The sequence below is a fragment of the Heteronotia binoei genome, chromosome 3 (assembly GCF_032191835.1).
Source record: "Heteronotia binoei isolate CCM8104 ecotype False Entrance Well chromosome 3, APGP_CSIRO_Hbin_v1, whole genome shotgun sequence".
Taxonomy (NCBI): Eukaryota; Metazoa; Chordata; class Lepidosauria; order Squamata; family Gekkonidae; genus Heteronotia; species Heteronotia binoei.
This window is the reverse complement of record NC_083225.1, coordinates 129190992-129216726: the sequence shown is the minus strand read 5'-3', so window position 1 is coordinate 129216726 and position 25735 is coordinate 129190992. Positions and strand designations below refer to the sequence as shown.

Sequence of the window (25735 nt, the reverse complement as noted above, 5' to 3'; positions counted from 1 at the left end):
CAGATGGCGGTGCCAGTTGCGTGGTAGCACTGGAGCTCAGTGCACTGGGCAATGCTGTTTGGCTCTGGGCCTCGCTCATCCAGATCCCACCTTCATTGCCACTGTTGCATAGTGGGTTCTATGCATGAGTCAAAGGATAAGTGATAACAAGCTTCTTATTAAGTACAGCATAGTGGGTGGATGCACTACAAGACTGGGAACTAGGCCAATGGGGCCAAACTTATATACATCCCTGGGTTCCCGTGCAAGCACATCATTGCATCATTCAAACAGTTGGGGGCTTGTGATTGGTCCTGGGCGGTAGAGATTTGGATCCTGCAGCCCATTGTTCCCAAGACCCCAAGCTCAGTCTGTATGGCTTCAATGAGCCAGGCAGGAACACCCAAAGTCTTCACTTGAGTCCACATACATAACAGAACAAAATAAAGAAAAAGAGGGTCGTTCCCCCCCCTCCCAGCCCTGGCAAGTATAGAGAGCTTCCTTATCAGGCTTAATTTTATCTCCTGGGGGGGTGTTAAAAAAGGACAGTTTCTACTTCTGTGTGGTAGTTCCCCGGTGGAAGAAGGAGCATGCTTGCAAGTCTGGTTGCTATGCTCTGGCAACTTGCAAAAGGGAGGAAACTGTCTGGGGTTGGCAGGGCAGCAAAGGAACAATTGGTGATTTGGGGAGAACTGAAATGCTGTGAATGAAGCAAGGGTCCAAACCACTCATGTGCTTGCAACCACATGAGGAGATTTATAGGGACTCAAAACATGAGAAACTCACTTCTTTATGGGCTGACCATCATTGAATAATCAGAAATGCAGGATGGCCGAGTGGAGGAAAGGGACATTGCAGTTTCACATTCAATTCAACCTGGATCGAGCTGAAGGGTGGCAACTAACTCCTAGTAAATCAGGATCCAGATGCTCCAGGGCAAAGGCAGCCTAAGCCTAGGCCAAAACTCCACCTTTCTACTTCAAGTTTCTGGTCGTTCAATGCTGTATCTTCCAGCTTGTTCAGTTTCTGCTCACTGATATACTGAAGAACATCACATTTTGTTCCTTCCACTGCATGCAGATGTAGTCATAATGACATCAAGAAGCTGTGTTAATGGCATGCATTGGTTATTTGACTGGCATGGTAGTGCATGGTAATGTCCTTTCCTTTCAACTGATTAAAGTTCCTTGAATAAAAGTCTTGAGTAGTCAAAAACCCATCTGTTAAATAGCATCATCTGAACAAGACACTAAACCAACGTAAAAGTCCTGCACCAATAAGGTTAAGGTTTAGAAATCTGTCAGATAAAAGGAGTAAAACTAGCTTGATGAAGATGAAAAATTATCTAGATACTGTGTTAAAGAAATATTTCTACGGCTAATATAAAGAGGACACTCCAACAGAATATGTATTAAAGAACCAATTTTCCCATGAGAACAATCACAAAGGTGGTCTGAGTAAAGAATCTTTCTTAATCTTCCCTTTATAACAAGAATGGGATGCACATTCAATTGAATTAATAAGAAAGCTCTAAAGTAATTTGGGATAATTAGATAAAAAGCATAGGAAGGCATAGATTTTGGTGGAGGAATACAAAAAAAATACAGAAGAGCAAACCCTGCAACACAAGTCCATGGGCTCATATAATCCCTTTCTTGGATGTTCTTCTTGATATAGGACTTAATAGTTGCGAGTTCCAGGCCCTGAATAATATCAGGATTTAGTCCAATAAAATAGAGATCTGTGTCAAGAATTTTGAACCAAGAGAATTTATGATAAAAAGGTAGGTATCCAGAGTTACTATAGAGCACTTTAAGGTACAAGCTGAAGGCCAGTTGCCAGGCCTTAGCTTCCAAAGATGGTTAGAACAACACAGGAGGAGGGTTCCTGGAAAAATGTAACCTGAAGGAGAAAGGAAATCAGGAGAGGTTCTCAGCATCTGCTGCTCAGCAATAGCCTCCAGGATCTCCCCACAGGAACTGATTCTGAACCATTGGAACTAGGGCTACTTCCCTAGCCTCCCCGGAATTTGAACAAAGTTTCTCAGGATCCTGTGGCTAAGAAGCCTGGAGCTTCTGCTCCCCAATATAGGAAGAGGAAAGTGGTGGTGATTAGAGACTCCTTGCTCAGAGGGGTGGAGCTCAAAGTGTGCCGACCAGACTTGTCATCCCGAGAGGTCTGCTGTCTGCCAGGTGCATGCATCCAGGATGTGACAGAAAGGATTGGAAGATTTATCAAGCCCATGGATTACTATCCTTTCTTGCTGATCCACGTGGGAACGAACGATGCTGCCTGTCATAGCTCTGAACGTATTAGAAAAGACTATGTGGCTCTGGATCAGAGGTGAAGGAGCTGGGTGCACAGGTTGTATTCCCATCAGTTCTTCCTGTTGAAGGCCATGGCTTAAGGCAAGAAAGAAGAATACTTCAAACGACTGGCTACGTCAATGGTGTCGTCAGGAAAGATTCAGATTTCTGGACCATGGCTTATGCTTTTGAAATGGTGGTCTTCTATTGGGAAATGGTTTGCACCTTATGGCAGTAGGGAAAAGGATGTGTGGTAACAGCCATGCTAACCTAATAAGGAGGGCTTTAAACGAAATTGGAGCGTGGAGTGAGACAATAATTCAAAGCCTCTTATGATGCCAGAAACTAGGGATAAGAACATTAAAGATTTGCAGAGAGTGGAGCATATACTAGGTAATGTGAACTTGCAGGTTTGTACAGAAACTAAACACTCAGGATGCACAAAATTCCGATGGATTCTGATGGATTCCGATGTCTCTACACTAATGCATAGAGTATGGGAAACAAACAGAAGGAAGGAGACTATGACATAATAGGCCTTACTGAAACTTTGTGGGATGACACTCACAACTGGAATATTAGGATTCAAGGGTACAACTTATTTAAAAGGGACAGGCAAATGAGAAAGGGCGGAAGTGTAGCAGTATATGTGAAGGAGGTATATACTTCTGAGGAAATATGTGAATCTGAACATGACAGCTCAGTTGAGAGTCTCTGGGTAAAAATAAAAGGAGTAAAAAAAAAAAACAGTGATATTATTGTGGGGGTCTACTATAGGCCACCAAGCCAGGCAGAGGACTTGAATGAGATACTCCTACAACAGATTGTAAAGTTTTCCAAAAGAAGGGAAACAGTGATCATGGGAGATTTCAATTACTCGGACATCTGTTGGAAATCCAACTTTGCTAAAAATGAAAAGTCAAATAGATTCCTGACTTGTCTTGCTGACAACTTCCTTTTCCAGAAAGTGAGGATCGTCCTTTTTCCCCTTCTTGAAGATAGGGACAACATTCGCCCGCCTCCAATCTTCTGGAACCTCTCCTGTTCTCCAAGAATTCTCAAAATAATAGCCAGAGGCTCAGAATCTGCTATCTTGGATTTGATTCTCACCAACAAGGAAGAATTAATTGAAGAAGTGGAAATAGTGGGCACCCTGGGCAGTAGTGATCATGTGAGTTTGGAATTTACAGTCTTAGCGAAGGGGAAAGCTATATTGGTTGGACTTCAGAAAGGCAAATTTCGATAAACTTAGAACTATACTGGATAAAATCCCATGGTGAGAAATACTTAGGAAAAGGAGGGGGGGTTCAGGAGGGGTGGGAGTTTCTTAAAAGCGAAATACTGAAAACGCAAGCACAGACAATTCCTACGAAAAGAAAAAATGGAAAAAGCCTAAAGAAGCCGAGTTGGCTCCATAAACAGCTCTCTAAAGACTTGAGAAATAAAAAAAGACTCCTTTAGGAATTGGAAGGAGGGCCTTATAACCAAGGATGAATATAAACAAATCACCAGTGCTTTTAGAGAAAAAGTTAGGAAAGCTAAAGCTCAGTAAGAGCTTAGGCTGGCCAAAGATGCTAAAAATAACAAAAAAAGGGTTCTTTCCTTATGTTCAGAGTAAGAAAAAGAGCAAGGACATGTAGGCCCATTGTGAGGGCAGGAAAGTGAAATTGTAACAGGTAATGTAGAGAGGGCGGAAGTGCTCAATTCCTACTTTTCCTCAGTCTTCTCTTCTGAGGGAAACGGTGCTCAACATGGCAAAAGCAGAACATATAAGGAGGGTATGAAGTTCCAACCTAGGATCAGTATAGGGGTAGTACATAAACACCTAGTTTCTTTAAATGAAACTAAGTCCTCAGGGCCAGATGAACTGCATCCAAGGGTTCTAAAAGAGCTTGTGGATGTAATTTCTGAGCCTCTGGCTATTATTTTGAGAATTCTCGGAGAACAGGAGGGGTGCCAGAAGATTGTAGGTGGGCGAATGTTGTCCCTATCTTCAAGAAAGGGAAAAAGGAGGATCCGGGTAAATACTGACATCAGCTTGACGTCTATCCCTGGAAAAGTTTTAGAACAAATCATTCATCAGTCAGTCCTGGAACATTGAGAAAGAATGGCTGTGATTACTAAGAGCAAGCATGGTTTTCTCAAGAACAAGTCATGTCAAACTAACCTGATCTCTTTTTTTGAGAAAGTGACTACCTTGCTGGATCAGGGGAATGCTGTAGACATCGTTTATCTTGATTTCAGTAAGGCTTTTGATAAGGTTCCACATACTATCCTTGTTGACAAGTTGGTAAAATGTGGTTTGGATCCTGTTACCATTAGGTGGATCTGTAACTGGTTGACAGATCGCACCCAAAGAGTGCTTGCAAATGGTTCCTCATCCTCTTAGAGAGGAGTGACAAGTGGAGTGGCTCAAGGATCTGACCTGGGACCTGTTTTGTTCAACATCTTTATAAATGATTTGGATGAAGGAACAGAGGGAATGCTTATTAAATTTGCCGATGATACTAAATTGGGAGGGGTTGCAAATACAGTAGAAGACAGAAACAGGATATAGGATGACCTTGATAGGCTGGAAAACTGGGCTAAAACCAATACAATGAATTTTAACAGGGATAAATGCACTGATTTCTTGCTGGGCCCTTTTTGGATGGACCTTAACTAGAGCCTGCAGAGCCTTTGCCCCTGGTTCTAACTTTTTTGGGGGGAGCATGACTTAATACAATTACTATATTCCAATTTAGCTATCTCAACAACAGCCAAAGAACCTGACTGCTTGTGCTAGAGCTTGTAAATTAGTGTTGTATCAAAATGGAAAAAAAACCCCAAAACCTTAGCCTAAACTTGAATATCTGGGAGGAGGATTGTTTAAGTGGCCACAATCCAAACACAAAGAGGCCACAGACCATATGGCCTAACACCAACCCCATTAACTAGAATGATAGAAATCATAGAGTTGGAAAGTATCTCCAAGGTCATCTAGTCCAACCCCCTGCACAATGCAGGAAATTCACAAATATCTCCACCCACACATCCCCAGTAATCCTTGTCCAGAAGATGTTAAGGACTTCTTTGCCAAACTGGTCTGGAGAAAAACTGCTTTTTGACCTCAAAGTTATGATCAGAATTTTATCTCATTGCATATGCTAAACTTATTCAGTCCTTACATGTATAATCTCACCAAGAAGGGTCATACATCCTCTTTATCTTACTGTATTTCTTATTTGAAACAGCAGAATAGTGATTGTAATTGTGATGCAATGAATCAGAATGATATTTTGGAATGCACTCCTCTAGTCTAGCAACAGAGGAAACATAGCTATTAAAAAGATACTAACTTGAGAGGAGACGTGACAACAGGGTCATATAATCACTCTAACATGCTAAACACTCTGAGACATTTATTTGCCTGTTTTCTCTCAGAATTGAATTATATATTTTTATATAAATATATATAGATTTATATCCCGTCCTCCCTATCAAAGCAGGCTCAGGGCGGCTCACATATTCATGAAACACACAAAATACAGTTAAAACATATTTTTTTTTATTTTTATTTATTTACTTGGTCAATTTTTGGTCAATTTATATTCCACCATTTCCCATGCAGGCTCAGGGCGGATCACAGTCATAGTAAAACAGTTAAAATACAACAATAATTTAATAATATATGAATAAAACATAATTTAAAAAATGTACACAGGTTGACAGGCACATATTTCAGATGAAAACATAGTATTTCGGCTCGTTGTAGTTTTTTAGCCCATTGTAGGGGAGGGCAGTAGATGGTATAGACAGTAGAATGAGAGGACGTCCACTTGGCTCAACCAAAGGCCTGGCAAAACAGCTCCATTTTGCAAGCCCTACAAAATGGAAGCAAATGGAGGCAAGCCAGACATCCCTTGGGCTGGGGATGGCCAGAAGGTTTTGGTTGGCCAATCACAGCAGTCTTTGGGGCTCGTATGGGGAGAGGTGGTCCCAAAGGTATGTTGGTCCCAAGCCGTGTAAGGCTTTAAATGTCAGTACTAAAACCTTGAAGCGGATTTGGTACCCAATCAGTAACCAGTGCAATTTGCACAACATTGGCCGACTGCTTGCCCGTAAAGGCAATTCAGTTACCAGCTGCGCTGCCGCATTTTGCACCAGTTGGTGTTTCTGGATCAGCCCCAAGGGCAAGCCTGCGTAGAGCAAGTCACAGTAGTTCAGCCTGGAAGTGACCGTTGCATGGATAGCTGTAGCTAAGTCATGGGGGATCAGATAGGACGCTAGCTGTTTGACCTGCTGAAGATGATGAAATGCAGATTGCGCAACTGCTGTGACCTGGGCCTCCACAGAAAGGGAGACATCCAGTGTCATGCCCAAACTCCTCACCTTCTGGTGAGGAGCACCATCCAGGGTGGGGAGATGGATGTCCAATCTTTGCCCCCCTCAGTTCAGATACAGGATCTCCGTCTTAGTTGGATTGAGCTTCAGCCGGCTTAACTGCAACCATCCATCACAGCTTCTAGTGCCCTGGTCAAATGGTCTGGGGCGGCATCTGCATGGTCATCCATCAACAGATAAAGCTGGGTGTCATCTGCATATGGGTGACACCTGCATACGGGTGTCATCTGCATACGGGTGACAACTCAGCCCAAAACCTCGGGCAATCTAGGCAAGGGGGCGCATGTAGATGTTAAACATTATTGGCGAGAGAATAGTTCCCTGCGGCACACCACATTCAAGTGAGTGCCACAGGGAGATCTGCTTGCCAGTTGCCACTCTTTGTCCCTGATCACAGAGAAAGGAGGAGACCCACTGTAAGGCTACCCCCTGAACTCCAATATCGGCAAGGCGGTGGGTCATTAGATCGTAATCGACCAAGTCAAACACTGCCAAAAGGTCTAACAATAGCAGCGCTGACCCGCCTTGATCCAGATGCCTTCTAAGGTCATCAGTGAGGGCAACCAAGGCAGTCTTCATCCTATAGCCAGGACGAAAGCCAGAGTGGAAGGGATCAAGGGTAGAGGTATCCTCCAAGAAACCCTGGAACTGCACTGCAACTGCTTTCCCAATCACCTTATCCAGGAACGGTAAATTTGAAACTGGGCGGTAATCAGCCAGGACCATCGGGTCCAAAGATGGCTTTTTAAAAAGCGAGCAAACCACTACCTCTTTAAGTTTAGCTGGGAAAGTCCCCATTTCCAGAGACAAATTAACAATATTAGCTAAAGGACCTTGGATATCCTCGCCACCTGCTTTAAGAAGTCAGGATGGACATGGGTCCAATGGGCAAGTGGTCGGCTTCACTGCAGCCAAGATCCTGTCCGCATCTTCCTGAGAAAGATGACTGAAGTGGTCCAACATGGGACCAGAGGATGGTCAACAGGCTTCCAGTTCCCATACTGTATCAACTGTGGCTGGAAGATCCTGGCGAAGAGTCAAGATCTTGTCTGCAAAATAAGTCGCAAAAGCCTCACAACCTATATCCAATTCCCTAGCTTTTAGATTGCCTGTCGGCACTGTAGTTAATAAGTGAATTATCCTAGACTAGCAGTAAGGCCCATTGTGACAAAAAATACAATGGGCTCTAGAAAGAGGCTCTGGGTGAGTGCCCCCCCACCCTTGCTGTCTTCCACCCACCCAAGTGAAGGCATGCACTTCCCCCCACACACACCTGAAGGAGAGCGGATGTCTGTCATCTGGAGAGCAGTTTTAATTCTGAATGATCTCCAGTCCTCACCTGGAGATTGGCAACAATGGTTCCCCAGGAGAAAATGGCATTGTATCTGTCTGAGGTCTCATCCCTCCTCAAACCCCACCCCTTAAATCTCCAGGAATTTCCTAACCTGGAGTTGGCAGCCATATCTCCTTCCCTTTACCTGTCCCTCTTTCAGCTTTCCATTGCCTTCCCCCACCATGCACCTTCTACAGGACAATCTTTCTTCACACTGGTGGGGGGGGGGGAGACCAAAGCAGCTTACATCATTTTCCTCTCCCCACTTTGATCTGCACAACCTTGTAAATTAGGTTAGGCTGAAAGTCTGTAACTGGCCCAAAATCATTGTCAGCTTCCACAACAAAAACCTGTGTCTGGCAGACCCTGCTCTGAAGCCCCTCCCTCCCCAACCTTGGCTTTCACTCACCTCCTCTGTAGGGGAATGTATCTGATTTCAGTTTTCCATCTTCTTCCCCCTCCCTGCGAATCAACCTGGTAAAAGTACAGTCTTTCTCCACAATTGGGTCAAAAGCAGGAAGCAAGCGACACAGTGCTGATAATTCAGGTGGTGCAAGTTGATTCAGGGCAACAGTCTCGCTATCCCACACCCAGGTCTCGGTCACACATGCCAGATCTATCCGTTGCTCTATGAAGTAATCTTGAAGAGTATAGGTCTTGTTGTTGATAGATCTGGCATTAATCAACACCAGTGTCAGAGTCAGATAAATTCTCTTAGCCCCACAACCGACATACTGAGGGATGGGACATAGGTGGTAAGAGGTCCGAGCATTCCTGTATCTCTGGCCTCTTCCAAAGCACTGAGACCTAGTCCCACCACCATATCTTCCCCACCCCCACACGACCGGAATCCCTGACCCAGACATAACCCTCCCCACACAATGCTATTGGGCATTGTGCTACTGGAGGTGCTATTGATCTTTAGATGGTAATCTGTTTAATAAAATGGATGGCTGCCTATTCTGTTAAGAACAAAAGAGAAGCCATGTTAGATCAGGCCAATGGCCCATCCAGTCCAACACTCTGTGTCACACAGTGGCAAAAATACACACACACACACAAACACACACACTGTGGCTAATAGCCACTGATGGACCTCTGCTCCATATTTTTATCTAAACCCCTCCATATTTTTATCTAAAGCTATGCTTGTGGCCGCCACCACCTCCTGTGGGAGTGAATTCCACATGTTAATCACACTTCGGGTGAAGAAGTACTTCCTTTTATCCATTTTAACCTGTCTGCTCAGCAATTTCATCAAATGCCCACGAGTTCATGTATTGTGAGAAAGGGAGAAAAGTATTTCTTTCTCTACTTTCTCCATCCCATGCATTATCTTATAAACCTCTATCATGTCACCCCGCAGTCAACGTTTCTCCAAGCTAAAGAGTCCCAAGCGTTTCAACTTTTCTTCATAGGGAAAGTGTTCCAGCCCTTTAATCATTCTAGTTGACCTTTTCTGGACTTTCTCCAATGCTATAATATCCTTTTTGAGGTGAGGCGACCAGAACTGCACACAGCACTCCAAATGAGACCGCACCATCGATTTATACAGGGGCATTATGATACTGGATGATTTGTTTTCAACTCCCTTCCTAATAATTCCCAGCATGGCGTTGGCCTTTTTTATTGCAAACGCACACTGTCTCGACATTTTCAGTGAGTTATCTGCCACGACCCCAAGATCTCTCTCTTGGTCAGTCTCTGCCAGTTCACACCCCATCAACTTGTATTTGTAGCTGGGATTCTTGGCCCCAATGTGCATTACTTTGCACTTGGCCACATTGAACCGCATCTGCCACGTTGACGCCCACTCACCCAGCCTCAACAGATCCCTTTGGAGTTCCTCACAATCCTCTCTGGTTCTCACTACCCTGAACAATTTAGTGTCATCCGCAAACTTGGCCACTTCACTGCTCACTCCCAACTCTAAATCATTTATGAACAAGTTAAAGAGCATGGGACCCAGCACTGAGCCCTGTGGTACCCCACTGCTTACCGTCCTCCACTGCGAAGACTGCCCTTTTATACTCACTCTCTGCTTCCTATTACTCAGCCAGTTTCTGATCCACAAGAGGACCTGTCCTTTTACTCCATGACTCTCAAGCTTTCTAAGGAGCCTTTGATGAGGAACTTTATCAAAAGCTTTCTGGAAGTCAAGGTAAACAACATCTATCAGGTCTCCTTTGTCCACATGTTTGTTCACCCCCTCAAAGAAATGTAACAGGTTAGTGAGGCAAGATCTTCCCTTACAGAACCCATGCTGAGTCTTCTTCAATAACCCGTGTTCAGCAATGTGCCTACTCATTCTGTCCTTGATAATGCTTTCTACCAACTTTCCCGGTATTGAAGTCAGACTGACTGGCCTGTAATTTCCTGGATCTCCTCTGGAACCCTTTTTAAAGATGAGGGTGACATTTGCTACCTTCCAGTCCTCAGGAACGGAGGCAGATTTCAATGAAAGATTACAGATTTTTGTTAGAAGATCCATAAGTTCAACTTTGAGTTCTTTCAGAACTCTCGGAAGTATGCCATCCGGACGCGGTGATTTATTAGTTTTTAATTTGTCTATCAGTTGTAGGACCTCCTCTTTTGTCATCTCAATTTGACTCAGGTCTTTCAACACCCCTTCCAAAATTAGTGGGCAAAAAGTTCTCATCTTCCACAGTGAAGACGGAGGCAAAAAATTCATCCAGCTTCTCAGCCATTTCCCTAACCTCCTTCAGTAATCCTTTTACCCCATGGTCATCCAAGGGCCCCACTGCCTCCCTGGCTGGTTTCCTACTTCTAATATATTTGAAGAAATTTTTATTGTTGGTCTTTATGTTTTTTGCAATATGCTCCTCATAGTCCCTTTTTGCCTGCCTGATCACAGTCTTGCATTTGATTTGCCACAGCCTGTGTTCCCTTTTACTAATCTCACTTGGATTGGTTTTCCACTGCTTAAAGGAGTCCTTCTTACCTTTTACAGCTTCCATTACTTTGTTTGTTAACCATGCAGGCCTTTTCTTATGCATGTTTGTGCCTTTCCTAACTTGTGGTATGTATTTTATCTGAGCTTCTAGGATTATAGTTTTAAATAGTCTCCAAGCTTCCCGAAGGGTTTTGACCGTATTTACCTTTTCTTTCAGTTTCCTCCTCACATGCCTCCTCATCTCAGTTAATTTACCCCTTTTAAAGTTAAATGTGGTTGTGGCGGTCTTTTTGTGCAACTCCCTATTTATACAAACAGTGAAATCAATAACATTATGGTCACTACTCCCAAGCGGTGCAATCACTTTTACATTTCTCACCAAGTCTTGGGCATTACTTAGGACCAAATCCAGGATCGCCCCACCCCTGGTAGGTTCTGAGACCATCTGCTCTATAGCACAGTCATTGAGAGCATCAAGAAACTCAATCTCTTTCTCTCGACCAGAACACATATTGACCCCATCAATCTGCGTGTAGTTAAAATCACCTATTACGACACAGTTTTTACGTTTAGCCGCTATCTTTAAGCCTTTCATCATACTATAATCGTCCTCTCTCTATTGATTTGGTGGGCGATAACAAACTCCCATAGTTAAATTTCCTTTTGGGCCCTCTATTTCAACCCAAAGCATTTCTAAAAGTGAATTTAATTCTCTGACCTCAGTCTTACTGGACCGTATATCCTCTCTGACATACATAGCCACCCCACCTCCAACCCTTCCCTCCCTATCCTTCCGATATAACTTATATCCAGGAATCACCGTGTCCCACTGATTCTCCTCATTCCACAAAGTTTCCGAAATTCCCACAATGTCTATTTTTTCTCCCAACACTAAACATTCCAATTCACCAATTTTACTTCGAACACATCTAACATTTGCATACAAACATCTATAATTTCCCAGGCAAGCTAGGCCCGCCACCTTCCTCCTGCCGCCTCGAGACTCTGGCAGACAGTCCATACTGTTTGTCACCATCACAGTGGACAACTCTGATCCGTTACCTGGTAGAAAAATAGCAGCCAACCCTTCATCTCTTTGAGACGACTCCTCCTGAACCAGAGACATTTCATCTCCTGTAGGCTTTCCCCCAAGATTTAGTTTAAAAACTGCTCTGCCACCTTTTTGATTTTAAGCACCAGCAGCCTGGTTCCATCCGGGGACAAGTGGAGACCATCTCTTTTGTACAGCTCCCGCTTGTTCCAGAAAGCATCCCAGTGCCTAACAAACTTAAACCCTTCCTCCTTACACCATCGTCTCATCCACACATTGAGACTTCTAATTTGTGCCTGTCTCTCCTGCCCTGCACATGGAACAGGTATCACTTCTGAGAAGGCTACCTTGGAGGTCCTGGCCTTAAGTTTCCCGCCTAGCAGCCTAACTTTTTCCTCCAGGACCTCACGACTGCATTTCCCCACATCGTTGGTGCCAACATGCACCATGACCACAGGCTCCTCCCCAGCACTGTCTGTCAGCCTATCTACTACACGTGTAATGTCCACTACCTTCGCACCAGGCAGGGAAGTCACCATACGGTCAGTATGCGGTTTCGCCACCCAGCTGTCTACTTGCCTAAGGATCGAATCACCAACTACCAACCCCCCCCTCTCCCCCTGCCCAGGGATGGTTCCTTGGCGTGAAAGGATCCCCGCTCACCAACCGAAGAAGAGCTCCCTTCTGAGGGCGCATTCCCCTTATCCTCAGCACAGTGCCCTGTTTCCTCTCGACCCTCACGCTCTCTGGCAGCAACGGGGCTGCTACGTTCAGAGCGGGGCTCATCTAATACGCCCCCGAGAGTCTTCCCCGAGTGCCTGCTTCTCCAGGACAATCACCTTGGTCTCACGCTCTCTGGCAGCAACGGGGCTGCTATGTTCAGAGTGGGGCTCATCTAATACGCCCCCGAGAGTCTTTCCCGTCTCTGCTTCTCCAGGGCAGTCCCCTTGGCCTCAAGGGTACGAACTCGTTCCCTGAGGACCAGGAGCTCCTTGCATCCAGCACACACCCAAGACTTCTGTCCTTTGGGCAGATAGTCATACATGTGACACAGTGCAAAACACTGGAAAGTCCCCACCCCCCTGCTGGCATTCTATCTTCATTAGAATGATCCTAAATCAGTTTAGGATCTAGTTCTTGCTTCACATAAAAAACCACATCCCTTTTTTTCTCTTTAGCCAATGAGCAAAATTCCATACCAAGTTGCTTATTCCATAAAAATTTATCATCCATTTGTTTGATGTGTACTTCTTATAGGCAAATTATATTACATTTTTGCTTCCCAATCCAATGAAAAATTGCCCTTCTTCTTTGTGGTGAATTAAGTCCGTTTATATTCCAAGATATTAATTTGTAATCCATCATGGTTTTCTGATTTTAATCTGTACCCCGAAATTCTTTATGTTCCTCCAAAAACTTCGTTATATCTTGCATACTTGTGATGGAAAATCTTTTCCCTTTATATTCGAAACCCAAGCCCTCTGGAAGTACCGTAACCATCTGTATCTCATTTTACTTTCTCTCAACTTGTCTGTCACTTATAACTTTCCTTTGCAATTCTTTCATAATTCTGACACTACTGCCGTCCACCTCCACTTTTTTCTCAAATTGTTTACTTAAAATCGTGCCCATGAAGTCTCTTGTCACAAATCTCACTACTGCATCCCTTGGTAGTTTATTTCTCCTTGCATAGTCTGAGTTAACCTTATAAATATAGTCATAAAAATAACTAGTTTCATCAGGGTCATCTCCCAGAAATTCAGCAATGATTTTTATTATATATGTCCTTAAATCAGTTCCCTCAGATTCAGGCACCCCTCTCAGACGTATCTGGTTTTCCATTAATTTGCAATCTTGTAGTACTGCTTTCTCCTGCATTTTTTAAATAGTGGAATCCACTGTATTAATTCTTACATCATGGTTTTTCACTTTTTCTTCAACCTCCTGCATTTTCTTTAACACTGCTTGAGAGTCTTTTCTGAACACTTCTATATCTTTTTTTAGCTCCTTCTTGCATTCAGTTATTGACTCTTTAATCACTTTAACCAATCTTGCCTCCATGGCATCCATTTGGTCTTGCATTTTAGACCTTTTTGCTTCCTCCAGTGTCCTAGCCCTCGTATGAATCTGCTTTTCACCTGGTTTATGGATAGACATCACTGCCTTCCCATTTTAAAAATAGCCTTTAAAGTTGACCTCACCAAATCGACTTTTAATTACACATTCTTATAGATTGGAGCATGCCCTTTCAGATGAGCCCAAAATCGCCATGCCCAGAAGCTCCTAGGTTGAGATATTAATTTTTTAAAATTTAATTTTTCCCAAAATGGCACCCGAGGCTTTTCTGCCCCCTTTTAAAATAATTTTCTTTTTCTTCTAGAGTGCTCCAAAATTAGTTCAAATCATATAATTTAATACATTTAAGCTTCTAATGATGATATTTGCCGGCTCTGCTAATTTTTAAAGTCCTGTTTTCTTTGTAACCATTTTTAAACTTTTGACCTTCTTTCAATGGCCGCCGATGTTTCTCTATGGTTATAGTCCTAGAGAGGGCTAGGAGGCTAGCAATTTTTTCTTCTCTTAATGGCCGCTTCCTTCCTTTCTTGTCACGAAGTCTCGTTTTCTATAGTTGAGAAGTCTCGCGTTACTTCAATGATGCCACTTCCTATGATGTCTTGTTGATCTCCAGTTCTGTTCTATTTCGGAAGGGGCTGCCCAGCCGCAGGTATGCCAAACAATATTCTTTCTTTTTTAACCTTGTTCTCTAATTTTCTTAGTCTCAAATTTACCCCCTCCTTCTTCTTTACTTTAAAATAATATAAATAAGTCCAGACCTTTGTTTTTCTCCAAATAAATCTTATCTTAGTCCCAGAGTGATAAAGATCTTTACCTTTAAAGATCGTGATCCTTTAAGCACCGTTTTTTTCCAAAGTAGAAGTTAATTAGACCCAAAGAAGCCTTGGATCATGATGAGTTTAAGTTGATTTAACGACCCCAGAAATCCTCTATAGATGTTGGAATGCAATTCTTCTCCGAGGACTCTTCAAAGCCAAAAAGGAACCCCACTGGGATCCCTCGTCAGCCAAAGTAAATCCCCTCAGAATTTTATAAGCATGTCTTGGCCATCTCCTTGCCTAGAAGATGTAGGCAGCAAGCGTTTAAATCACCTTCTCTGTCCAGAACAGAGGCTCTGGTCTGCTCCTTTATTGAGAAGCATGTCAACCTTCCATGACTACAAAACTGGAAGCCTGAAATTAACATACCTTCAGGATAGATTTTTTGGTATGAATATATCCCATTTTTGCCATGATCTATGTTCTGTTGACCGCTAAAAAGCAGTAACCTTGACTCATGACAGGTATTCTCTGTGTAGAGCACTGGTTGTTCTATATGTATCCCTCCTTTTGTCTGTCTTCAGGCTGAACCATTCTCCAAGATCTGGGATAGTATTACCCCATCTCTCCTATCCCAATTTCACCCACTCCTCTCTTTGTTTCTATATCTTGTGTGTAAGCCACCCCACTGATATGTGTGTATGTTTAGATTTTATTATTTTATTTTATAAATAAAACCCATTTTATTTTACTACTTGGTCTGGTTATTGGTTCCAGTAAAGGGGTCTATTTGGGACTATCTCTGTAATCATAGATAAAAGGTCCTACCTTGCCCCACCTCTTACTATGCTCTGCCATCTGAAGCTAATTTCCCCCAAATAAAGATGAAAGACAATAATTAATAATTCTCTCGGGGTAAGATAGAGCACAAAGGTATGGCCACAGAATACTTAGGTTACAATCATATGCACCATTACAATGGAATACACTGCTGTATAGCTAGATCTGATTCAAAAATGTTTCTTTCACTAGGAAGAACAAAAAAAAAAAACTAGAGAGGGAAAATGGTACCAAAGCTGTAGCTGGCAAACTGTTCTATGTATTAGTATCATAATATAACCCATAATAATGTGCCGCTGGTGCACACATGAACTCAGGCATTAAAACAATAACACAGGACTGGGTATTAAACTCTTATTTTAGGGAGCTCTTTTCCAAACACTTCATTGAAAAGATTCAATTTCATTAAATATGAATATGTGCTATGCAGATCCCCTAGAAGATATCAAAATAATGAGAACTATTTAGAAGGGTTCTAATACAATTGCATATTTATCAAACCAACAGTTGGAAAACTGGACATAATCTAACTCAGAGAAACCTTGTTATTATTTGTTTTGAGATATTTATTAGCCACCTTTCTCCCTTGCAGAACTCAAGGTGGCTTACAATATTACTAAAAAAATTATTAATCCTTTATATAATAAAACCCCGTGTTAGTGGTCAAATTCAGCTCTCCTATTGGCTGTGGAAAGCACTCTATAAACCATTGGCCCATCAACTGCCACCCAATGTCTCTTGTATTCCATTGGCTGAGGATTGAGGCACTGTTTCACAGAGGAGAGAAAGCCTCCCTGAATTGGCTGATGAAGGAAGGAGTGAAACTGCTACAAACAGCCTTCCTTCGATTGACACTGCTTTACAGAGGAGATAAAGAAACCTTTCCATCAATTGGTTGAGGGAGGGAGGAAGAGGGAAACAGCCACAGAAAGCCTTCTTTCAATAGGCTTAGGGTTCTTCCTCTTCCTCCCCTGAAGAACCAAACAGCTAGAGAGACACAGACCTAAAGAATGGCATCCCTAGGCAGCAGAACAATGATGTTTTATTCTAGGTACAGAGAGAGAAAGAGAATACGGAGTCCTGTGTTTAAGACTGGGCCAGTGGACAAGCTGTCTTCACTTTCCCCTCAGTGCCTCTTGCTAGCCAACCAACATGGTTCTGTCAGTAAAAGGAGGGAGGGGGGAGGCCCTTTCCAGGGCTATTTTGGCCTTTGAGGGAGAACTCATTGGGCCTGGGCCTGACTAGGGTTGCCAGAATCAGGTTAGGAAATTCCTTGATATTTTGTGGTGGAGTCTATAGAAGTCAGACTCTGGGGAAGAGAGCGGTCTCAGCTGAATATTTCTCCAGCGGGAGAGAGAGCTGTTGTCTGGAGTTCAGCTGTGATACCAAGAGATCTGGAGGGCTTCATAGGTCCAGCAGCACCCTCTGGGTTATTTGATGCCACCTGATTGGCATGACCTAACTAGGTCTGGCTGCTTGCTCCTATTCAGCAGCAGTCCCCCTATGACAGCCTGTATGATGTGCCAGTCAGCGCTTCAGTGCAGAGTTTGCCAAACCCAGGTTCCTACTGTGAAAGCTGACTGGGTGATTTTGAACCACCCACATACTTTCATTCTAACCTACATCACAGAGTTGTTGTGCAGATCAAAAGAGGGAAAGGAGAGTAATGTAAGCTGCTTTGGTTCCCAATGTGGAGAAAGACTGTCCTTTTCCTAGGTAGAGGCTGCAGGGAGGAGGAGATGGGAAGCTGAAGACAGAGGGGCAGATAAAGGTAGGTTGGTGGTTGGCTGGGAAGAAGAGAGGGTTGCCAACTCTAGGTTGGGAAATTTCTGAAGATTTGAGGGGTGGAGCCTGGAGATGGTGGGGTTTGAGGAGGAGTGGGAACTCAGAAAGGCACAATGCCATAGACCCACCCTCCAAACCAGCCATTTCCTCCTGGGAAGCTATCATAAAAACTATTATAAAAACACATATTATAAAATTACATCTCCACATGAGGCATGAAGATCACGCAGAAATACAACTGTTCTCCAAATGGACAGATATCAGTTCCTCTAGAAAAAATGGTAGACTCTGTTATTATACTCCGCTGAGATTACCCCTCTATGACAGCCCATGTGAAGTGGCACTTCAGAGCAGGGTCTGCCAGACCCAGCTTCTTGCTATGGAAATTGACTAGATGATTTCAGACCAGTCACAGGCTTTCAGTCTAACCTGCCTCACAGGGTTGTTGTGCAGATCAAAAGGGGGATAAGATAATGTAAGCTACTTTAGTCCCTACTGTGGAAAAGACTGTACTTTTCCTATGTAGAGGCTGCAGAGATGGGGGAGGAGATGGAAAGCAATCTACCCCATCTCTCTTGCTCCCATCCCTTCTTTCTCAATTTATCCCCCTTTCTCTGATAACCTACCCCACATTTCCCCATTTCCTTCATTTCCCTTCCCAACAGCTGCCTTCTCTACATACCTTGCCTCCCTTTATTTTTCCCTTTCCTCCCCAGCCCCACCCCACTAAGGCTATGACATTCACCTACAGCAAATTTCTAGCACCCGTTCTATTTCTCCTCACAATGGGCCTTCTTACTGATAAACACAATAAAACAATACAAATAAAGCAACTATCATAAAATCACACAAAATTTGCATTTTTTTTAAAAAAGAACTACCTCCATTTAGGACTGCAAATATAAAAAAATTAAATCAATCAAATGCAATAACCAGTTTGCTATAGGTCCCCGCTTTGAAGTTCTTCCTCTGTGGGTGATCCTTTCCTATTTTTGCTGCTAGCTGAAAACTGTGCAGTATGACACAGGAGAAGACACCACTCCCCCCCCCCTTTTTTCTGTCCTCCCCCCAGTCTGTTGCTAAATTCTGGACACTCATCCACATCTAGGAATTTTTAACCCAAACCCTGTATTCAGGGATTTGTTCCATTCCTACAAGTCAGGCGATGGTAAGAAAACGTACAACTTAGTTCAAATTGAGAATGACAATTCTTCCTTTTGCTTAGCATTTCCCTTAAATTTGCTACAGGCTGAGGCTTCACATTCTGTCTCATGTTCCCTTCTCTACTTGACCACAGGGGTTCAGGTGCTTTTTAATGCTAGTGTTTAATGCTTCTGTCTCTTTCAATAGAATTTTCTCATTTTGATTTAGAAATTTTTCATGACAATAATATTAAAGAGGAGGAAATGATGAAATTTCCCTAAGTACCAACCATAGACTCTTAGACTTTTTAAATGTTGTATGTTAGCCTTTGTTTTATTATGCATTACTCAGTTTTCCTGGATGTTAAAGAAAGATTAATAGCTTCTCTTATTCATTCTGTAACTTTGCTTGGAGAAACTTCTTGACTACATAGCAAACTAATGATGCTGGACAACTCAGACATGCATATAATCTAATAGAATATTTTAAGGAGATCACTTGATGGAGGCTATCTTTAAAAAGTGAGTGATAGTTAAAATTTCAACAGCAATGCAACATGTTCATTCGCATTTCTATAAGAAAGCACTAAATGACAAAGCAAATGGAGAAGCAAGATTACATACAACAACAGCACATACATTTTTAAAGCCTGCCGATATTTTAAATCAACAAATTCAAACTCTGGTTTATAAAAATGCACTTGTAAAATTAGAATACAAGTTCTAATTTCCCCCTCAGGTCCAATCCATTTGTGATTGAGTGGAGTATGAAACAGATGTCTTTATAAACCAGTTCATCTATTTATTATGGGTATACCTATCCTTTTAATAACTAATGAAGTAATGATAGGTGAGAGGGAATAAATTCTATTCTCCTCCTCCAGTCCCCCACTCCTGGTATTCAATTCCTGTCTGAAGTTGTCTCGAAACTCAGCTCACATGGATTTTAAGAAAATAATAATAATAAAAACACCAAAGCACAATGAGGTCAGACAAAAGAAGGGGGCAGGGAGCTGACTTCATGTTTGATTTAAGAAAGGTGGAAAAGAAGCTTTCCCTGCTAGAACTGTGAAAAGGCAGACATTAGGGGTGTGCATTTGGCATAAACCAAACCAAACCAAATAAATAGAGAACTGTATTCAGATACCAGTATAGCTGAGCCCCATAAAAGTCTTTTTAAATTTTTTTTATTCAGGTGCATTCAAGCATATCATGAGCCAGCTCCAGCTAAGGTGGTACAGAACTTTCAGCTTCATACTGCCCCAGCTGATCCTCTCTTGCAGATCCAAACTGAGATGAAAGAGGAGTCAGCCCAGGATCAGCTGGGGCGGGGGCAGGAACTGAGAGCTTCAAGGTGCAATAGAGGATCAGCTGGGGTGACAAAGAGATCCAAGCTCCTGCTGTCATGGCAGATCCTGGGCTGGTGAGTTCACCTGGAAGACTGCAATCCCTTTAAATGCCTTTTTTCTTCCACTGGTTTCAATGGAGAATGGGGTCACCTTCTTTGGGGACCACAGAAGTGGACCATTTCACTTATTGAGACTTGGAAGTATTCTTGAGGAGAGAATCCAGCAACTGTATGGCAAATTTGATGCCCCTACATGACCCCCCCCCCAACCCCCCTGAGCCCCCAAAACCCCTAGATCAGTTCTCAATTATGTCCTATGGGAACCATTGAGAATAATGGTCTCCCATAGAGTATAATGGAGCTGAAAAAATTCTGGTTTCCTGAATATTTCCAGAATCTGAGTATCATGCCAGTATTGGGATTCAGGAATACTGGGAAATACCATTTTTTTTTATTCAACATACCCAAACCTAAACAATACTAAGGGGTTTTTTTTGCATACCCCTAGTAGATATGTGTAGCAGTACACTACCTTCCAGTTTGGCCCTGTCCACGTCAGTTATTCATAAGTATCTATATATCTATTTCCCAACTGTGCCTCCAATGTGCAGATACATATTCCCACAGATAGGGGGCCATGGAGGGTAAAGAGATTTTTCTGCACACTTGGGACATTCCCCAGGGATGCAGAAAAATGCAAAAAAGTTTTAAAAATACACCGGAGGTTAAATTCCCCCAAATTAACAAAATTAACACTTAGCAGTTGAGCTGGCAGCAGAGATGCCTACTTTAGATGGGATCTCCAGACCAGCCACCATGGCAGATGGTAAGAAAACAAGGCAGAGCCTCTGTGTATGAACTTCCAAACTATATCTTATAAAGATTAGATTACACTTAAAGCACTAACACTATGACATTCATAGGCTATGCAAAAACCTTGTAAATAACAAACAGGAACAGAACAAATACAGTGCAGAGCAGTGTTCCCTCTAAGCTGAGTCAGTGTAAGCTAGCTCACAGTTTTTTAGCCTCTGGCTCACACATTTTTGTCATAGCTCAGGAAGAATGGCCCCAGAACAAACTAATTTATGCTGTAGCTCACAACTGTCAGGAGCTCATAAAGTAGAATTTTTGCTCACAAGACTCCACAGCTTAGAGGGAGTAGTAGTGCAGAGGCTCCAGGGCTGGCTGCATTGGCAGAGCACTCTGGGAGCCACTGAGCTCAGCTGAATGGCAGAGAACTCCAGGAGAGTCTCTGGGACCAGCTGCAGCAGTGGAGGAAGCTGGAAGCTAGTCTGGGCTTGGAGTGGCTCTCTAATACTGACGCGGTCACTGTAGGTGGGTGGTGATGTTGTGATGGGTGGGAAGAGGTGGCATTGTCTCTCCCCTCCCCCCCACAAGTCTCACAGGTCCCCCACAGGCATCATTTGGTTGTTGTTCAGTCGCATAGCTGAGTCCAACTCTTTGTGACCCCATGGACCAAGTCATGCCAGGCCCTCCTGTCTTCCACCATCCTCTGAAGTCTGCTCAAATTCATGTTAGTCAAATCAGTAACACTGTCCAGACATTTCATCTTTTGCTGTCCCCTTCTTCTTTTGCCTTCTGTCTTTCCTGGTATCAGGATCTTCTCCAGTGAGTGATCCCTTCTAATTTGGTGGCCAAAGTATTTGAGCTTCAGCTTCAGCATCTGACCTTCCAGGGAACAGTCAGGGTTGATTTCCCTTAGGAATGACTGATTTGATCTTTTTGCAGTCCAAGGTACTGTCAAGAGTCTTCTCCAGCAACTCGAAAACATCTATTCTTCTGTGCTCGGCCTTCCTCATGGTCCAACTCTCATAGCCATACATTACTACTGGGAATACCATTGCTTTGACTATACAGACTTTTATTGGCAAGGTGATATCTCTACTTTTTATTATACTGCCTAGATTTGCCATAGCTGTCCTCCCAAGGAGCAAATGTCTTTTAATTTCATGGCACCATTACTAGTAGGAAAAAGAAGGGAGGGAGATTGGCTTTGTGGGGTAAAACAAAAACAAGCAGGATTGTTTGAGGAAGGGGGAAAGAAAGAGAAAGAAGGGGGATTGGCTCAAGGGGGAGAAAAACAGAAACAATGGGATTGTCTGAGAGAGAGAAACAGTAGTAAGGGGGTTGTCTGAAAGGAGAGAGAGAAAGAACATGAGATTGTTGTGGGAGAGAAAGAGAAAGAATAGGAGATTGTCTGAGGGAGGGAGAGAGAAAGAGAAAGAAGAGGGGGAATTATTAGGGGAGAGAAACAGGGGAAAGAAAGAGAGGGGCAGACTGAGAAGGAATGGGGGAAAGAGGACATTGTTTGAGATAAGAGAAGGGCGACACATACAAGGGGTGAGAAGAGAAAGGGAGTAAGAAAGGATTGTTAGAGAAAGGGGTATGGAAGGAAAGCTGACATAGAAGGGATGAGAGGAGAAGGGGAGGGGAGGGAAGACTGATAGATAAGGGATGGGGTAGGTGTAGAAAGACAGAGGAGGAAACGTTGACAGAGAACGGGGGAGAGGGAAGCAAAGGTGGAGGAATGCCCCATCCCAAGTTTCTTGTGGGTTTCCCCTGTCTATATAAAATCTGATGGAAACAGAATATACAGGGCAAAGTTCTCTTTCTTGTAGCCAATCAACACCGGTCTTCTCCAGTGGTCAGACCAAAAAACAGTTTGAAAAGTGTTCAAAGGAGAAGCACATTTATGCCAACGAAGTGCAATGTGATGACTGTTTATGAGAGCAACCTGTCATCTTCAACAACCTGCACATATTGGTGTCTTCAGTCTATGGTAGTTCTCCATTTGCTTTAGCAAACCAGTGTTGTTGTTGTTATTTTTTTAAACCAAACCAAACCAAACCAAAACACACACACACACACAAGGACACAGAAATCTACTGTTTGGAACTGTCATAGAAGCTAGCCAAATGACTTTTGAGGTTTTGGGCATATATATACTTGGATTTTAATTTAAATAGAACGGCTTTTAGAATGGCTATTGATGGTCACCACATACATTTGCTCTAGAGCACAAAGGCAAGGTAAAAGGTAAAGTAGTCCCCTGTGCAAGCACCAGTCATTTCTGACTCTGGGGTGACATCACATCACGACTTTTTCATGACAGACTTTTTACAGGGTGATTTGCCATTGCCTTCCCCAGTCATCTACACTTTCCCCCCAGCAAGCTGGGTACTCATTTTACCAACCTCAGAAGGATGGAAGACTGAGTCAACCTTGAGCCAGCTACCTAAACCCAGTTTCTGTCAGGATCGAACTCAGGTTGTGAGCAGAGAGCTTGGACTGCAATACTGCAGCTTTACCACACTGCAACACAGGGTCGTTTTAACACAAAGGCAACTAGCTTACTGTTAATGTGACCTGCTTTTCTCATATATATTTTTTGTAACAAAGAGATGACTGGACAAACCTAGGTGAGGGAAGTACAGTGAACAGCCACAGATGCAACAACCAGTTCAGTTCAGTCCTGCCAGAGGAATGCAGAAGAGGGTGAAGTGTTAGCAACCACCCTGAAAAATTAAGCAGCTTCATGTACAAAGAAGGCAAATATTTGAGAAAGGAGCAAGAGAACAGACTTGCAGAGCATGCATTCAGTGATGAGACAGTCTGATGTGTTTTTCCCCCTACTTACCGTACACACTGTATGAGCATTGGCTGCTGGGTGAATGCATGCATCATTTAATCATGCTGCGTGCGTGTTTGAGGTTACTGTGAAAGAACTGTACAGTAGAAGCTGTGCCAGAGGGGAAAAGCTGTGATATTTATTATTCATTTATGAATTTCTTAGGCCATTTTTCAAGAATTTCAAAGCATTGTACTAGCAGGGAGAAGCTTGTTTTCCTCTACCCCCAGAGGAATTGGGCTACAATTGATATTGTAAAAGCGTGAGAAACGCTTACTAGGAGTGTACAAAAATGTTTTGGGTTATTCTTTGATTATCTACAAAGCATGTAAATGTAATGAATTTTGCAAATCAAAATCAACCAATTTACATGTTTAATTAATAAGTGTTTTATTAATGAAATATACAATTCCAAACAATACCTTTCACCTCTTTGTCATTCTTGAACCATCTGATATCTGCAGCTGGCTTGCTACCAGAAGTTTTGCATGTAAGTTCCATCCTTTCACCTTCCATAACTGGTGAAGTAAATCCACTAATTTGAGGTGTCTCTGGAACTCCTAACAAAAGGCAAACAAATGAGTCATAATTTTGCCAATAAGCTATTATATAAGTTTTTATCAAAGTTGAGAAATGAAAGGGCACTATTGATTAGTCTAGTTTATGTAAGCAGTATAAGAGTTGATAACAAAGTTATTAGTTAGCAAACTGATTTCTCAAAACCCAGGTGTGATATGCACAAGAATCAGCTGTTAGCGCTTATCACAGAACCTTTGCCCCAACTAAATGAATTATCTGAATCCTACAAAACTTAAAGCATGAGAAACTTCTAAAATTTCAGTTGCAAAGCAATTCTTAAATCAAAAGTTGTAAGCAATTCATGATCAGAAGGAAGTGCCATATACATTAAATAAATGATAAAGGGAGCTCTTGAAAGTTAATATCCTGAAAATCTTGTTGATCTTTAAGGTGCTACTGGACTCAAATCCTGATCTTCTATTGCAGATCAACACAGTTACCCATTAATACATTGATTATATTTCAGTAGAACAAATAGCAATGATATCAAACTTAAAGGAGATTAGAATTCTATTTTAGAATATTTAAAACAAACAAAAACACGGTGTATAAATTCTAATAACTAAAAAGATAAGATAGGGTGTACTCATATTTATCCCTTTCTAATTAGTAATAATAACCTTGAAATATTGATATCCCTAGTTCTTCCTCTAGATGCAAGTGAGATTTTGGTCAATCCATATTGTTGTAATTTAAATTATGTCATATAGAGCTCAGCTATTTCCATTTTCATTGCCTGGAATCTACAGCTCATATATACAGATAATTTGCCAGTGTGGATTGTCTCCTTGTTTTAGTATTACTCTTCTCACTGCAGCTTTGTTGTTCCAATGCCTTTTCAAACAATTTTTTTTTAAAACTTCCACCCAGAAGTCCAGTCTACAAACAAGAGGAAGTGTATGAGAAGGAGAAGACCAGAAAAGAACATTTATTTATTTACATTTCTATCCCTCCCTTCCTGCAAGTGGGCTCAGGGTGGGTAACAACAAAGTCAAAACATTATAAACCAATTAATCATCTTAAAACATTTATACAATTTATATAAAACAGCTATCCAATTAAGTTGTCTTAAAACAGCTATACAACATGAGGAAGGATACCTAATAGTGAAGGATACATTAAGGATGAATGAAATATATCGAAGACAAAAATGAAGGGATGGAGAAGAGATCTTGATATTAAGAAGGAAGCAGTATCTAGATGAGTTATGTACCACCTTCCTCCTGGGGGGTGATCCGCTGCCTCTGCCTCCAATCCGGCGCTTCCCCCGCGCCTCCCTGCCTGGCTCCATCTTCTTCCAGCAAGCGCTGGGGGCAGCATGCTTCCTCCTTACCTGTGTGCCTGGCTCCAGCTCTGATGCTTAAAGCAAGCGCTGGGATCGCTCCCTCCACCCTCCGATCCCAGCGCTTGCTTTAAGCATCACAGCTGAAGCCAGGCACACAGGCAAGGAGGAAGCACCCGCCCCCTCCGCAAACCCAGCGCTTCGTGAGCGCCGGCTGTGGAGAGGGCATCGTGCTTCCTCCTTGCCTGTGTGCCTGGCTTCAGCTGTGATGCTTAAAGCAAGCGCTGGGATCGGAGGGCGGAGGGAG

General features: G+C 42.7%; 1 protein-coding gene across 4 annotated transcripts in view; it reads right to left on the bottom strand.

The window, feature by feature from the left end:
- The window catches only part of CADM2 (cell adhesion molecule 2), a 966308-nt gene that overhangs the window by 299379 nt on the left and 641194 nt on the right, over nt 1–25735 (bottom strand). For all 4 annotated transcript variants that reach the window (XM_060234430.1, XM_060234429.1, XM_060234431.1 and 1 more), the window contains one exon: nt 23990–24127. In XM_060234430.1, the coding sequence (XP_060090413.1) occupies nt 23990–24127 (138 nt within the window). The remainder of the gene's footprint in view (nt 1–23989; nt 24128–25735) is intronic.